Source organism: Corylus avellana, chromosome 8 (genome assembly GCF_965113065.1).
Source record: "Corylus avellana chromosome 8, dhCorAvel1.hap1.2, whole genome shotgun sequence".
Lineage (NCBI taxonomy): Eukaryota > Viridiplantae > Streptophyta > Magnoliopsida > Fagales > Betulaceae > Corylus > Corylus avellana.
The window spans coordinates 20,646,480-20,663,815 of record NC_142497.1 but is presented as its reverse complement, the minus strand read 5'-3'; the positions used below and the strand labels follow the sequence as shown (position 1 = coordinate 20,663,815).

Below are 17,336 nucleotides of genomic sequence, written 5' to 3'. Positions count from 1 at the left end.
TTGAGTGTCCCACGTGAATCGTGATGGTGTCAAAGAGTGTCCCAACTAGTTTTGTCCCGTTGCAAGAAGACAAAAGTGTTAATATTAGGTGTGATATGAGAGGGCGATGGTGTGATATTTGATGTGATATGAGAGGGTGATGATGTGTGTATTTGCAAAAAGAAACGTGATATATATATTAGAGTAATGATCTGTTGATGCACGCCAGGCAAAAAATTTTTTTTTTTTTTTTTCAAAAAAATTAAAATAATAAAATAATAATAAAAAATTTTTAGTGATGCACGCCAGGCGTGCATTGTATCATTACTCTATATATTAAAGTTTGAGAAAAATATAAAAAAGCCCCACAAACTACCAGCCGTTTTCGATTTAGCCCCCTAATGTTCCAAAAGTGATAAAGTAGCCCCCAAAACTACCAAATTATTGCATTTTGGCCACTCCGTTAGTCAAAACCGTCAGTTTGGACGGAAACTGCAAAACGACGTCGTTTGTTACAGGTAAGTTACTACAATGCCCTTTTGAGAAAAATATAAAAAAGCCCCCCAAACTACCAGCCGTTTTTATTTTAGCCCCCTAATGTTTAGAAAGTGATAAAGTAGCCCCCTAACTACCAAACAGTCGCAATTTGACTACTCTGTTAGTTATTACTGTCAAATATGATGGAAAATTCAAAACTACGTCATTTTGACAATGGTAAGTTACTAAAATGCCCTTTTAGAAAAAAAAAATCATATTAAAACAAGCACGCTAAACGGCGCCGTTTTGCTTGAAATTAGGGTTTCCTTACACTTACCAAAACGGCGCCGTTTTGATAAGTGTTAGGAATAAAAAGAAAAAACCTTAGACACCACGCAGAAAAAACCCCCAACCCCAGTTTATCTCTCTCCCCCAAACCGCCGACCACCACATCGTTCTATCTCCGGCAACCTTCTCCCTCAAGTGAAAAAAACGCAACGCCCCTCTCTCTCTTTCTCTCAAAACGACTGCCCCTGCCACCACCATCCATCACCGCCGGCCACACCATCCACTAGCTACGAAGCGCCACCGAAAAATTCTTACCCATTGTAGAAATCACACAAAAAAATCACGTTCGTAGATAAACAACACCGATCCAACAGCTATACCACGAAATACAATAAAAAGATTGAGTTATGGGTAAGATTTACAGGCTGTTGGAGATAGACGACGTGGTGGCCGGCGATTTTGGGGAGAGAGATAAACTGGGGTTGGGGGTTTTTTCGTGGGTCACCTGCGTGGGGTCTAGGGTTTTTTCTTTTAATTCCTAACACTTACCAAAGTGGCATCATTTTGGTAAGTGTAAGGAAACCCTAATTTCAAGCAAAACGGCGCCGTTTTGCTTGCTTGTTTTAATATGATATTTTTTTTCCAAAAATGGCATTTTGGTAACTTACCATTGCCAAAACGATGTAGTTTTAAATTTTTCATCATATTTGACGGTAATGAATAACGGAGTGGCCAAATTGCAATTGTTTGGTAGTTTGGGGGCTACTTTATCACTTTCTGAATATTAGGGGGCTAAAATGAAAACGGCTGATAGTTTAGGGGGCTTTTTTATATTTTTCCCAAAAGGGCATTGTAGTAACTTACCTGTAACAAACGACGTCGTTTTGCAGTTTCCGTCCAAACTGACGGTTTTGACTAACGGAGTGGCCAAAATGCAATAGTTTGGTAGTTTAGGGGGCTACTTTATCACTTTTGGAACATTAGGGTGCTAAATCGAAAATGGCTGGTAGTTTGGAGGGCTTTTTTATATTTGTCCCTTAAAGTTTCAAGTTCCACTTAGGTCACTTTTATGTACCTTTAATGACGATGTGAGTTTTAAAAGTATTATTCAACCTATGATTTATTATTATTAAATTTTAATTAAATAGTAATTCTAAATGCGTATATGTTTGCGAAAAAAATCATATATATATATAATAATGTTATAAATTTTTTTTGTGTTATTTTTATGTTATTTTAAAAATGATGTAACTCGTCCCCAAATAGTAGCTCAATCGGCTGTGTACCATGCCTTATGAAGTGGAGGTCACTAGTTCGAATCCCCTCTTCCCCTTCCCTTGCGTGGACATGTCACAAAAAAAAAAAAAAAAAAAATTGAGATGACATTTAAAATTATTTAATTAAAATATGTGACATTCTTGAGCAGTCCCTAGCGAGTTAATGCTTCACGTTAATGTAGAATAGCCAGAACTGATGCTCTAACTGACTCTTTATAATTAAATAGTTATTATAAGATATTTTTCTTTTCTAGCAGATATTTCGAAATAAAAATTTTGCTAAAATTTGTTGTGAACTCAACTTGTTAACTTTTTTTTTTTTTTTTTTTTTTTTGTTTCATTTCTCTCCCTTTCTTTTCTTCTCTACCTCAAAGTAAGGATAAAAAATAATAAAAATAAAGAGTTGAATAGATGTTTCTGATAGAGACTGTAGTAAAAAATTAGTTGCTAAAATAATTATCATTGCTAAAGATGCTCTTAACAACCGTTGAATATGAGGACTTTCATCATCTTTGAAAATTTGTTGAAATGCCTTTACTAAAAGGTAATGAAAAGGGCAAGTGATTGATATGATATAAAATAGGTACAAATTTTAAATTTTTAGCATGAAAAATTGAAAAAGTTTTATTTTATAGTGAGTTTTTTTTTTTTATTTAAATAATAATAAAAAGTGATTGATGTGATATAAAAAATTAAAATGTTTAATTTTTTTTTTTTTTACATGTTTGCACAAGGAGAGTGAAAATGAAAATTCAAATTAATTAATAACCTATGTTTTATGAGACATGATTTTTACTCGATTAAGCTACCCTAAAAACAAGATATTGGTGAGTTAAAATAATAATAATAATAATAATAATAATAGAGTGTGCCATTAGAAATAAAAGAGTGTATATCAAAAAAAAAAAAAAAAAGAAAAAAAAAAAGAAAAAAAGAAATAAAAGAGTGTGGGACCAAATAGTGCGGCATTGATTTTTCTAGGCACTCTTTTCATTTAAAATAGTCAAATTTTCAACATTTCAATAAAAGAGTGTGGGACCATTTTGTTTTTTATTTTTGCTTTTTTAGATAATGTGGGACCATTTTGAAAAGTAAAAAAAATTCAGGCTGGGCCATAGGCTCGAATAAGATTTTCTCCTATTAATGGTTAATTGGTTATGATCTTTTTAGAGAGATTTTAGAGTCATAAATAGGACATTTTTTTTATTAATATAAATAATAAAAAATATTATTTATACTTTAAAAATAATTAAAAATTAAAATATATTTTTAAAAAACTAAGGAGTGGTCTAACCACCCCTAACAGTCAAACTTATATATATATATATATATATATATATATATATATATATATATATATATTGTTTGGCCTTTGGGGTTGGCCGAACACTCCCAATGGCCAAACGATGAAAGAAAAAAAACAAAAAAAAAATTGTTTGGCCGTTGGGGGTGGTCCGGGGCCATGGGGTGGTCCGGCCACCTCCTATGGCCAAGATGAGTGGCCAATCACCTTTTTTTTTATTGTTTGATTTATTATTATTATTTTTTATCTTAAATATTATTTTATTATTATTTTTTATTAGTGGGACAGATGTTTCATTAGTGGTTCTAGAATTTCTGAAAAGAAATTTCAGTCATGAACTGAATACCCTCCCCTCTCCTCGATTATAGCTGGAGAGGATCTATTCTCATGGCCTCTTCAATGAATGATTTCCTTTTTTTTTTTGGACTTGAGCAGGAGTCACGGCCCCCTCATTCATCTGAATTTTTGCCAAATATTTTGTTTTCGCCTTAAGAATTTCTTCGTATCTCCCAATTTGTTTAGCCCCATGTGGACAAGATGACTCCACGCCATCTTTATTTTTCACTGCACTCCTCATCCGTGGTCCAGCTGACTTCAAATTTAAAGTTCTTTTTCTGCCTACCACCCCATATATTTCTTCAGAGAAAGTCACCACCAATAAAGGCTTGTAGAAAACCCAATTGGCTTTACTGTGGAGGGGTGACAATGAAGTGGGAATTTAAAATTATTCTCTTAGGCGTATTAATGCAATCAGTACAATGACAGGAGGGGAGATGCAGTGAAATTTTACGGGACTTTAATTGTGGCAATCCAGAAAAAGAAAAACATTGTGACTCGTGGGGAATTGCTGAAATAATTTTCTCCATATTCGTGGTTCGCTGTTTGAGGATTTCAACGAGATTGTGCACCAATCTGAAAAATAAAGTGTGGCCTTGCACAATGCAAGGCAGATGAAGAAGACATTTAGAGAAGCCTTGGAGGATTGTTAATTGTGTGATATAGGGTTCCAGAGGCCTAAACTCATTTGCTCTTTATGTTTCACTTGTAGGGGTTTGGTTAAATAAGTTTTAGGGCACTAATTGTACTTAATTTATGATATTTAAAATCAGTAAATATCAAAGTTCCATAAAACAATGAATACAATTCTTTATATGTCCACAAGTTTTTTAATGCCAGAGTTCTTTACTCAAAGATCCTGTTAAATCATTAGTTATCTCAAAAGTTTAAGTTGACAGAAAGAGATAAATTTAATCATTTAATCAATACTTTAACACTCCCCCTTACGTCTGGGTTCAAACTTCCTTTTAATAGGTGAGCCCCAACACATGAAATATTTAATTTAAATAGGGGGTGATTTGATGGAGTCAAGGTTAGATCCCATGACTTTTGGCTCTGATACCATGTTAAATCACCAGTTATCCAAAAAGCTTAAGCTGACAAGAATAGGTAAATTTAATCACTTAATCAATACTATTACCATGTAAAATTTAGAGAATAACTTCTATGGGATTGTGATACAAACACATTTTTTTGTGCACTTCAATAAGAGATTGACACTTTAGCTTTGTACAACTTAAGAAAAGAAAACAAGTATAATAAATCACATCCAAATCTACTAAAATTTAAAAAATCTCACCGTTGTGATTTGGTGTGTTTGTTTTTTTTTTTTTTTTTTTGTTCTTAACTTGTACTAAGTTGTGATGTCAATCTCTCATTGGAGGGTACAAAAGTAGTGATTTGTGCCACAACCCCATAGAAGCAATTCTAATAAATTTAGGTATGCTACATATCATTTTCTCAACCATCTCTTTATAACCTGATCAACGGACCCACAAGTTTCATAAAATAATAAATATAATTCATTATATATCCACAAGTTTCATAACATAAATGGATAATGCCCCCATGAAACATGTGGTCGATGGAGACTTTCGGATTTTCCCTAATATTTTTGTGGCTCAGCTTGGCATCGAATTTCTTCCGGCATTGTGAATGATTATGTTATATATGTCCGTTATATTGTTAGCGTATATGTCAAATAAATCGATTGGACTGTGTTATTATTAATTAGCTTGCGAATTTTGTTCAGAAATAATTTTTTAGGAATGGTTGAAATTGTTAATTTGTTTGGATTTTTTTTTTTTAAAAAAAAAATGCACAGAAGACAGCTGGGGTGCATGTGACCAAGAATATGATAAATAGGAGGAAACAAATTTATTTCAGCCTGTCGGCATAAATATATCTTCAAGCACCAAAGTACAAATATTTTTTATGGTATGCACTGAATGAACAACAATGTTAGAGCAACCCTAGAATCACTCATATCGGTGGAACAACAATATTGTCCAAGTCAAATAAAATCAGACAAGGCTCTGCTGAAGCCTATTATTATGAGATATCAATACATCCATGAAGGTTTTTTTTTAAATAAAAAAAACTTTATCGTATGATCTGATCATCCGTCATTGTTCTAGGGGTCGGGATTGAATCCATACACAGTCATTCCTCCATCAACATAGATTATTTGTCCAGTAATGTAAGAAGCCGCAGGTAGGCAGAGATATGCTACCAAAGATGATATCTCTTCCGACTCCCCAGGTCGTCCAATAGGTGTTCGCAAATTTATAGTTTCCATGGCTTTGCTTTTGACTAACTATAAAATTAATAGTAATAGGAAGTAAGCACAAGTATTACACAAACACAACCAAAACAAAAAACACTACGTCCGCCGACCATATATGTACCATAATAATAATAAAAAAAAATTAAAAAAAAAAAAAAAAATTTAAGACCATTCAATTAAATCTATTTTTTTTGACCATGTTGTTTTCTAAATCACCTTTGCTCTAAGCAAATATTTTTTGCATGCTGAATTTTTTTTTTCCCTCTCCCTAAACAAATAGGGAAAATGTTACAAGGGATATTCAAAAAACCGAATTAAAAAAGGGTATGATTTTTCCAACAACAAATCCAAATTGAAAAATAGAGTGCAAAAAATAAAGAAATGGGGCAAACATATTTAATATGATGATCATGTCAACAATTAAGACAAATTAATGCACTTACATCCTCCGCTAAAGGAGTTTTTATCACTCCAGGTGCAATGCAATTGGTCCTGATATTATCTCGTGCCCACTCACATGCCAAGCATCTAGTAAGTTGGTTTACTGCCCCTGCATATATGTATAAACATGCAATTCAATTATTCAGGCCAATGTAAATTCTTACAATATCCATGACCTGTTAATTTTGAAAATAAAATTGAATAAATATAAATATATTACGTACCTTTACTTGTGCCATAAATGGATGCGCCACCTATTCCCAACATTCCACTAATGGAAGAAAGGAGAAAAATACTTCCTCTTCCTGATTCTTTAAGAAGAGGATAAGCAAGTTGGCTCAGGTGGTAAGTGGATTCAACGTTGGTAGCCATGATGAATGCAAAATCTTGAGCCGTCACCTTTATGGTTGGTTTAGCAAGGTAGGTCCCCACATTATTTATCTAAAACCAGTCATTGGTCAATTCTTTTTAAATATATGTACGCTTGGCTCTATTAAAACCACTCTTATTGGTTATATTTTTAGTGAATATGCATTATTATAAACAATAATCATAATGATAGTAGGTGCAATACATGCATGAGCTAATTTTTAGTCAATATCCTAAAAGACGGTTTATATATTTTGCAATTCCAAACAAAAACAAATTTTTGGTATATATATATATATATAAGGCATTTTTTTTAAAGGTTATTGTGAATATCCTCACTAAGTTATTCCTGTAATTTGAAAGTTATAAATTAAGGAAATGAATAGAAATCAAAGTATGACTAATTAATGCTTCATTTCTTTTGGAGTAAAATATTTTTTGAATTTTTTTATTTTATTTTTCAGTAGTTTTGGTACTATTGGTTCTATGTGATGTAACTTTTAAAATTACTATTAGACTATTAAATTCAATGGTAATAATTTTAAAAGACACATTATATTTGGGGATGAAAAAAAGATAGAACTCCTAGGTATAGCATGACTTTTTTCTTAATGAATACTACAGAAAACCAAGGACTTACAAGGATATTGAGCTTGCCATAAAATTGACGAGAAACAGTGTTCATAAGTTCCTCTCGTTGGGGACGAGACACAAGGTCACAGACTGAACCAATGATTCGGAAGCCCTTTGCCTCCTATTCAAGCAAGCACTTATATATTCATCACCTTGATTGCGAGAGCATGCGTGGACTGTTGCCCCAAATCCTCCCAATTCCTCCACAATAGCATGCCTATATATATACACAAACACCCCTCCGTTTGTCTCAAAACTAGTGAAGCCGAACCCATAAAAACAGCAAATTTCTTTTTGTCAAGCTGAAAATAAAAGCTAGGAAAAGAGAGAGCATGCAGAGAGAAACGAACCCGATTCCTTTGGTTCCACCGGTAACAAGAGCTGTGGTTCCCTCAAGAGACCATCTGCCATCTTTGCCACGATTATCTGGCTGAGCCATATCGATCGTTACAATGATCACCACGAATGCTACTAACTATCACTGATTTTTTTTCTTAGATTTTTGAAAAGGTTATATGATGATAGTAGCTCGGTGGAGATATTTATAGTAGTTATATAATTTGCCGGGGACATGCACCCCCTACGAAAGTTTTTTTTTTTTTTTTTTAGAAAATTAAAAAAAAAAAAAAAAATTATAGATATGGCTATTACATCTCAAACCTCTCAAACTCAAATGGTTTAAAATATTGATTAAAAAAAAAAAATTAAAAAATGGTTTAAAATATTAAAAAAAAAAATCGTAGGTTACAATTACATTAATAGAGTAGATAGGGCGGTTGACTTTGAACATCTCCCTACAACAACAGCCGAGGGTTGACTCTACCTTCTCTCTAGAAAACTTTTTTTTTCACCTCCTTTGTGAGGGTTTTCCACTTCCTCTGTGGGAATTTTCCACTTTCTTGTGAGGGTTTCTTAGGGAGGAGGAATGGATCTTTTTCGTCTCCTCCTCCCCTCTTTCTTCTCTACTTCCTTAATTTGTTTTCTATCAAGTTTTTTGCCCTTTTTTTAGTTCTTCCCGACCAGACCAGAAGCTCTAGCCATCTCCATTCCCTTTGCTCAGCATCCGTCGCTCCATCACCGTCCTCCATGCTCACTGCTGCGCTGCTCGTCCTCTTCTCGGAGCTGTTGGTGTTTTTAGATCTAGTTTTTTAAAAATTAGATCTACCCTATTCAGCTAGCTTCTTCCGCCCAGCGCCCATCCACTGTGCTCGCCATCATCCCTGCTCCTTGTCACCGTCCTCCTCACATCATTCCGTCCAGTGAGCTCCATCTTCCATGCCCCGGTTGCTGCTTCTTTTTGCTAGTTGTTTTGTTGTGTTCTGTTTATTTCATTTGTATTTCTGTTGTCATTTATATTTCTGTTGTTTTTGTTTTGGGTTATTGTCTCCTTGTGCTATATTGGTTAGATCCAGGTGTGGAGATTTTTGTAACCGAATTTGTGTTGGTACCTCTCTTTTTTACAGTCCCTGATTCAGACTTTGACAGTGCATCTTCGGCTTCATTTGCAGGTTCCAGGAGGGGGCTCAGATAGGTTCGCCTTAATCTATGCTCCTTTTGCTTCTGTAACCGCTTTGTGCGGCCCATTGAGAGGATCGTGTCACTTGTTTGACCCATTTCCTAACATTTGTAATTATTTCTGCACTGATTTAATTTGTTTTGAGTCTGTTGTTGGGAGCCACCCCATTTTCGTTTTTAGGATCACCAATTCTCTTTTCCTTTTGGATCAAGATCGAATGTGAAAAATCTTCTCCTGTAGCCCTTTTCCTTATTCAATTCATATATATATATATATATATATATATATGAACTTCTCTTTCAATGTTGCGTCCCATTTTACTTTCTTTTTAATTTTTTTTTAGTTTTTTTTAATAGACAAAGACCGATACGGTACCAAAGTCTTAAATACAATTAATTACTGAAAGTTGCAGAGTTGCAGCCTTGCGAGTTTCTTTTTTTATGGATATTTTTTTTTTTTTTAATTCTTTGTATTATAAGATAATTTTCAAATTATTGTTTTTTCTTTTTGTTTTAAAATTATTCTAGTTTCTAAGCATGAAAGAAAACAAATTATAGAATTGTGTTCTTTCCATTGGCTTTACTTGAATCTCAATCTACAAATCTAGAAACATTAGAAAATTAGGCAAAGAAGCACTAGTATGACAACATATATGTTAACATTTAATAAAGAGACCAATATATATATATTGGTCTGGGTGAGCTGTGCCTAATCCATGCTTTTATTACGTTGATGCATGCGCATAATATAGTTAATACTACGTGGTCCATTATGTTCCCAAACCACGTATATCAAGAATTAGACCTTTCACCAAATTTGCCATGCTCGAGTTCTGGCCTGGGCATCTATCAATGCTCTTGTTACTGTCTCAAACCCCCTTTTATCTCTATTTTGTTCTTTCTCTTCTTTTTTGTCATCTCTATTTCTTCTAATTCTCTTCTCTATTGTTTTTTCTTTACTCTTTGTTTGTTTGTTTACTTTTATTTTATCTCAAACTGATCTAGAGAAAGAAGGCTATAAACAACGAGCATTTATTTATGAGGTATTTTTTAGTTTTGAATTGTCGCTCTCAGGAATTAATTAATGCAGTTTTAGTAATGTATTATTCTAATTGGTAATTAGTCAACGCTACTATTTTGACCATTTAATGAATTTGTCTTAAGATTAAACACGTGAGGGACCCCAAAGCCTAATAACAAAGGTGGAGCGTGTGGCTGCTGGTGCACTGATATCTAGTCTCAATCTCTATCAATCAGTTTTAAGTATTAAACTTATTACCACCAAAGGTAATAATGCAAAGGGCATGTGTTTGACTCTCGAAAATTAGAATTTTCATGCTTATTTATATTATCCTCCTTGACTCTCATCAATGACTTGGTGGGGCGGATAGTTAAGCTATAATTTAGTTAGTCTTGAAGGTGTGCTTGTGATTTTCGCAATCTAGGTCGTTCTTGAACAGTCCTTTGCGAGTTGGTACTACCATAATCGCGTCAAGATAGAATAGTCATTATTGATGTTTTAATTGACTCTTTATAATTAAATAGTCATTATAAGATATTTTTCTTTTCTAGCATATATTTAAAAAATAAAAATTTTGCTAAAATTTGTTGTGAACTCATCTTGTAAACTTTTTTTTGTTTTTTTTTCTCATTTCTCTCACTCAGTTTCTCTCTTTACCTCAAAGTAAAGGATAATAATATAATATTTAAAGAAAGTAAAGAACTGAATAAATGTTTATGTTAGAGATTGCAATAAAAAATTAGTAGCTAAATGATTATCATTGATGAAAGTGCTCTTAACAACCGCGGAAGGCTTTCATCATTCTTGAAAATTTGTTGAAATGCCTTTACTAAAAGGTAGTGAAAAGAGAGAGTGATTGATATGGTATAAAATTGATACAAGTCACTACAAAAAACAGGATGACTACTGACGTGGCAAACAGTAACCAAATTTTGCCACGTCAGTAATTATTGACGTGCCAAAATGGCACGTCAACAATTTTTTTTTTTGACGTGTTGAAGATGACATGTCAATATTTATTGACGTGTTACATTCAACACATCAGGAAATCCTGACGTGTCAATATTTTACACGTCAGGAAATTTAAATTAATTTAATTTTTTTTTTAAAAAAATATATATATATATATATACCTGATATAAAAAAAAAAAAAAATACTGACATGCTCGTTTTAGCACGTCAGAAATGGACCACATATATATATATATATATATATATATATATATATATATATATATATATAACGTGCTAATTTAGCATGTTAGAAATTTCTGACGTGCTAATTTAGCACGTTAGAAATTTCTGACGTGCTAAATTAAAACTTGCACGTTAGTATTTTTTATTTATTTTATATTAGGTTTATTTATATTATATATATAATATAAATATATATTATATATTTCTGCACGTCAGAAAAAAAATAGCGGGGCATTCAACTTTAATTTTCCCTCTTCTTTCCCTCTTTTATTATTTATTCTTTCCCCAAATCTACTTTTCTTATTTAATTCCAAATCTTCTTTCCCTCTCTCAATCTCCTTCTTCTCTCTGCACGCATGCAGCAAAAGCTCACTCATCTCTCTCAATCTCTTAGAATCTCCCTCTTCTCTCTCAATCTCTCTGCATGACAGCAGAGCTAGAAGAAAAGCAGATCAAGAAGAAGAAAAACAAAAGGAGAAGAGAAGATCGAAGAAAAGAAGCATAAGAAGAATATAAAAAAAAAAAGAAAAAAAAAGAAGAAGATCGAAGAAGAGAGATTTTTGATTTGAAAAAGCTCTGATTTGGTTTATTTTGATTTAATTTGAGAGATTTTTGATTTTTGATTTTTAATTTGAAGAGAAGAAGATCGAAGAAGCATAAGGTTTATTTTTTGATTTGGGTTTATGATTTTTTGAAGATTTTTTGGATTTGAGTTTTTGAAAATAGAGGAAAGAAGAGATCAAGGAGAGAACTCAGAGCTGGCATTGGGGAGAAACGTACGGTTGTATTCCAGAATTATAAAATATATATATTATTTTAATTGAAAAATAATTTAAATTAATAAATTTTTTAATTGAAAAAAAAATCCAGAAAAAATTTTAAAAAAGAAAAATTATTATTTTTTAATAATTTTTAAATTACTGACTTGTCAATTTTGACACGTCAGAAAATTTTTCTGACACGTCAAAAAATTTTTTTGACGCGCCAATTTTGACACGTCAGAAAATTTTGACATGTTACATCTGACAGGTCAAAAAATTCTGACGTGTTAAATCTAACACGTCAGAAATTTTTTGTTTCTGACACCCATAATTTTAACGCCCAAAATACATAAAAAAATGCCCCGTCATGAGGATTTTCTGACGTGTTAGACCACCTGACACATCAAAAAACTTATGTCAGCAAAAAATTTAAAAAACTAGTTTTGATTTTTTTGCATGAAAAATTGAAAAAAATTTATTTTATAGTGAGTTTTTATTTTTATTTTTATTAAATTCAAATAGTAATAAAAAATAATTGACGTAATATAAAAGAAAAAAAATCAGGCATAGGCTTTTCAATGAATGATTTCCTTTTTTTGGACTTAGCAGCCACGGCCACCTCATTCATCTGAATTTTTGCCAAATATTTTGTTTTCGCCTTAAGAATTTCTTCGTATGTCCCAATTTGTTTAGCCCCTTATGGACAAGATGACTCCACGCCATCTTTATTTTTTCATGGCACTCCTCATCCGTGGTCGAGCTGACTTCAAATTTAAAGTTCTTTTTTCTACCTACCACCCCATATTTTTCTTCAGAGAAAGGTCACCACCTATAAAGCCATAAAGGCTTGTAGTGAACCCAATTGTTAGGAGTGCAGGTTTTGCTTTATTGTGGAGGGGTGACAATGAAGTGGGAATTCAAAATTATTCTCTTGGAATTAATGCAATCAGTACAATGACAGGAGGGAGATGCAGTGAAAATTTACGGGACTTTATGGCAACCCCAAAAAAGAAAAACATTGTGAGTCGTGGAAATTGCTGAAATATTTTCCTCCATATTCGTGGCTTGCTGTTTGAGGATTTCAATTTTCAACAAGATTGTGCGCCAATCTGAAAAATAAGGTGTGGCCTTGCATTGCACAATGCGAGGCACATGAAGAAGACATTTAGAGAAGCCTTGGAGGATTGATATAGGGTTCTCAGGGTAGATTGAGATGCCCCAAAATTTTCTTTAAATTTAAGATTTATAAATTTATAAATCTCAGTCATTCATCTCATATGAGAAATTGATCATTATAATGAATAAAAGTACAATTTTTATTTTTATTTTTAAAAAATACCAAATAAAAAAAGACCAAAATAAAAGTTATTGCTTCATAAACTTTTTTAATTTTAATTTCTTTTTAATTAAATTTTTTTTAAAAAAAAGAGTTGTCCTCAATTTGGGGCTGTATCATTTCTCTAATATAGTGGTGCATCATCACTGACCTTGAATATCCCAATTTTTGTGGCCCAATTTTCTATTGTTTTCATGGTTAATTGCATGGTAAGTACTCGAAGATTAATTGTCAACCAAATTGCTTTTTGAGTTGTTGTATTTGTTCCCATTTCTACTACAACTGCATCAAGGGGATTTTTAGCTATGAATATTGTAAAAATTAAGCTTTACAACAAAATTGAAAATAAGTTTTTGACTTGATTTTTTAATATGTACATCGAAAGATAAATTATTGCGAAACTTAGTACTAATTCAAACCTAGATGATTTTTTGAATTTAAAATAACAATAGGTTCCATTTAATTTTCATCTTAATATATTTCTCTTTCAAACTTTTTTCCTCCGATCTTAATATATTTTTATTTTTATTCGTTAAAACTTTTCAGTTCCGTACCCACTCTCAATATTCAAATTTGCGCACTTAGCTTGGCGGTTTTCCGAGAGCGTTATTATTGCACGGCTTAAAAAAACCAAGATAATTGGGATAATGCCCCACAAAACATGTGGAGAGTAGTTTTTTTTGGTTGTAGCTATAAATTATTTTCTAAAAAAAAAGTGGTCCTTATATTTTTCATTTTGATTTTTTAAAAAATAATGTCTACCTAAGATTACGAGAATCGAATGAGAACATCGGGAGAGCACATAACATTTCTCATTTTATTATAGTGGATTTTTTCAAAGGTGTCTCGAAATTTTTCACTCCAATTAAATCTTGATTCTTTTCTACTTGATTGATTTTCTTTATGATTGGATTGAGTTCTTAGCTTGAGAATTTTGTTCAGAATAATTGTTTTGGATTGGCTGAAATTGTTTGTTTGGATTTGTTTTTTCTTTTAAATGCACAGAAGACAGCTCGGGTGTGACCAAGAATATGATAAATAGGAGTCTGTCAGCTGCATAAATATATATTCAAGCACCAATGAAGAATACCAGCAGCCCTATAACCAATCATATAGGTGGAATAACAATTTAGAAGTCAGATAAAATCAGAGACAAGCTCTGCTGAAGCTTACTATTATGAGATATCCATCGATACATCCATTAAGTCTTAAAACAAACATTTAAAAAAAAAAAAAAAACCCGACATAGAAGGAACAACATTTGGAGTTCGGAAATTTATTTAGAAGCTTGGTTTTATGATATCTGACTATCTGTGATTATTCTAGGGATCCATTCCATATGCAGACATCCCTCCATCAACATAGATTATCTGTCCAGATATGTAAGAGGCTGCAGGTAGGCAGAGATACGCCACCAAGGATGATATCTCTTCTGGCTCCCCAGGTCGTCCGAGAGGAGTACGTGAATTTGAAAGTTCCAAGGTTTCGGATTTGATTGCCTGTAATAGTAATTAGAAGGAAGACTCAATATGTTGAATATTTAATTGAAATGATTAGAAATGAATTGATAAAGATAAGTTTAATTTAGAAACCTTCCGCTTTGATACTATATGTCTTAAATCACTACTTATTCCTAAAACTTAAACTTATAGAAAATGATAAATTTGATTATTTAATTAATATTCTAATGAACTAAACAAATCTATCTACCTTCTCCATTAAAGGAGTTCTTGTTGCCCCAGGTGCAACGCAGTTGGTCCTGATATTGTCACGTGCCCATTCGCATGCCAAACTTCTAGAAAGTTGGTTTATTGCTCCTACATATATAAAACAAACAATTCGCACATAAAATTTACAATCTGTAACCTATAAATTATGAAAATAAAATTGCATAATTTATATATATATATATATATATATATTACCTTTAGCTGCTCCATAAACGGATGCACCACCTAATGACAACAATGCAGCAAGGGAAGAAATAAAAACAATACTTCCTCCTCCCGATCCTTTTAGAAGAGGTTGCGCAAGTTGGCTTAGGTGGTAAGCAGATTCAAAGTTGGTAGTCATGAGAAATGAGAAATCTTGAGATGTCACCTCCAGTGCTGGTTTAAGAACGTTGGTTCCCACATTATTTATCTAAACCAGTCAATAGGACAGACCCATCCCACAAAAGTTAAGTAATTGTTAGAAATAACTAATTCAGCTTTTTTTTTTTATCAATTTAAATTTTAAAAATAACTAATGATATATTTAACATAGTAACAAAACAAATGTCTTAAATTTGATTATCATTCAAATTAATAGAAGCACAACAATATTTTCTTTATGAGTAAAGGAGACCACCAAAGACTTACAAGGATATTCAGTTTGCCATTAAATTGATGAGAAACTGTGTTCATAAGCTTCTCTCTTTGAGCACGAGAAGAAAGGTCACAAACTGAACCAGTGACTCGGAAGCCCTTCGCCTCCCACTCACGCACGCACTTATTAACATCAGCATCATTTCGAGAACACGTGTGCACGGTCGCCCCAAGCCCTGCCAATTCCTCCACAATAGCATACCTAGTCACAAACGCATATATAGAGAATAACAAAACTTAGGAGAACTTTCTATCACACATAATAAAGCAAGAGAGTTTGCTAATAAACAGGAAACTATGATGAACAATAAAATTTACAACAGTGAAGTCGTGTGATACACCCATATCACATCATCTCACTCACCCAATTCCTTTGGTTCCACCAGTAACAAGAGCTGTAGTTCCCTCAAGAGACCATCTGCATCTGCCATCTTTGACATGGCCACCATTATCTGCCTGATGAGCCATATCACTACAAATACAATGACCACCACCAATGCTACTAACTATCACTCAATTTTTAAGAACTTTAACAAGAGCTGTGATATGATGATACCAGCTGGGTGGAGATATTTATAGTGCCCGAATTAATTTATGATGAGCAATCGATCCTCCAATAAGCTGTGGATATACACATCGTACTGAGAGTCCCCACTGCCATCCTCGGAAATCCACTAAGTAGATATAGTAGATATACTTTGTCTCTGTCTTTGTCAAAAGAATAATTCTAGGGATTTTCATTTTTGTCATTTTCTTTCCTCAACAGTTGTAGTGAAAGTTACTTTTCTAAAGAGCAAGGAAAATTTTCAAAAGACGGTGGAGACTACAATTACTTCTGCCAGTTTTTTTTATCACGTGTCACGGTAAACTTTAGAAGTCGGGTTGTTGGTTCTTTCCTTTGTTGACATATGATCCCTCTTCAAAGAAAATTCGCTAGAAAAACGACCGAAGAACGACTGGGTAGCTGGCCCCATTTGTTGAACTGTTATGTCGGTTAAGAAATACCTTTAATTGGAAGGACGGAAATTTCCTCTGACAAATCCATCGGTCTAATAATGTAATACCCCGACTTTTTAAATCGTTTTAAAAAGAGTTTTAATCTCTTACTCAACGAACTAATAGCCTTCTAAATCAGCACTAAACAGAAAACCTTAAGCCATCTCATAGCCCTCACACTTAGCCATGAAGCCTTTGAAGTGAAACCCAAACCTACCATTTCTGACCCTACGAACTCACAGGGAACCGGACGCACGCTCTTGTTTTTAGTAGAGGACATACGCCAAGGTTACTGGACGTACGCTATTATTTTTAGTAGAGAACGTACGCAGGGGGACCACCCGGACGTACGCTGACAATAGTGCAATGGGGACCACTTGGACGTACGCTACTTTTTGGAAAACTCCTGGATAATACTTGGACGTACGATAAACCCTTTTACCCAATGTGTAACAGTACCGGACGTACGCCCCAATAGTACCGGACGTCCGCTACTTTTCCGAGTAGTTGGCAACACTCTCCGCTTTTCTACCCTATAAATACCGACCCCCTTGAATCCATTGTTACGCCCCCAGACTCTCTAAGAAACTTCTGTGTGAGAGATTTGTGAGTTTGATTTGAGGGAGAGAAGGAAGGAAGCTTGGTGTTCTTGCCACCTCCCGAGGTAAACTCTTGCCGGTTTTACATTCTCAATATCGTTCTTATTGCTTTATTAATGTTGTGAGTTTTTAAAAGATGTCATTTCCTTACAAAA

At 33.3% G+C, this 17,336-nt stretch overlaps 2 protein-coding genes and 1 long non-coding RNA gene across 3 annotated transcripts; 1 reads left to right on the top strand and 2 right to left on the bottom strand.

The window, feature by feature from the left end:
* Nucleotides 1-5,794: 5,794 nt before the first annotated feature.
* Nucleotides 5,795-7,829, bottom strand: LOC132163508 (tropinone reductase homolog At5g06060-like). Its single transcript, XM_088518894.1, is given in 6 exon segments — nucleotides 5,795-5,973; nucleotides 6,387-6,497; nucleotides 6,613-6,829; nucleotides 7,398-7,535; nucleotides 7,538-7,607; nucleotides 7,741-7,829. Coding segments are annotated over 6 exon segments (804 nt in total).
* Nucleotides 7,830-8,203: 374 nt separating this feature from the next.
* On the top strand, nucleotides 8,204-9,067 carry LOC132164654 (uncharacterized). Its single transcript, XR_009438400.1, has 2 exons — nucleotides 8,204-8,673; nucleotides 8,899-9,067. It is a non-coding gene; the product is annotated as an uncharacterized LOC132164654 (long non-coding RNA).
* Nucleotides 9,068-14,495: 5,428 nt separating this feature from the next.
* LOC132163507 (tropinone reductase homolog At5g06060-like) lies at nucleotides 14,496-16,103 on the bottom strand. Its single transcript, XM_059573817.2, has 5 exons — nucleotides 15,951-16,103; nucleotides 15,581-15,788; nucleotides 15,146-15,362; nucleotides 14,931-15,037; nucleotides 14,496-14,719 (listed from the first exon to the last, which is right to left on the bottom strand). Exons 1-5 carry the CDS (start codon nucleotides 16,052-16,054, stop codon nucleotides 14,543-14,545), a joined length of 813 nt encoding a protein of 270 aa, XP_059429800.2. The 5' UTR covers nucleotides 16,055-16,103; the 3' UTR covers nucleotides 14,496-14,542.
* Between the last annotated feature and the right edge of the window lie 1,233 nt (nucleotides 16,104-17,336).

Bases quoted from the DNA above. Each gene is read 5' to 3' on its own strand.
- LOC132163507 (XM_059573817.2), bottom strand. From the start codon at position 16,054: ATGGCTCATCAGGCAGATAATGGTGGCCATGTCAAAGATGGCAGATGC. The intron at 15,789-15,950 runs GTGAGTGAGATG...GTTTGTGACTAG, and splicing joins GGTGGAACCAAAGGAATTGG to GTATGCTATTGTGGAGGAAT. The intron at 14,720-14,930 runs GTAGATAGATTT...TTACTATTACAG, and splicing joins GAACTCCTTTAATGGAGAAG to GCAATCAAATCCGAAACCTT.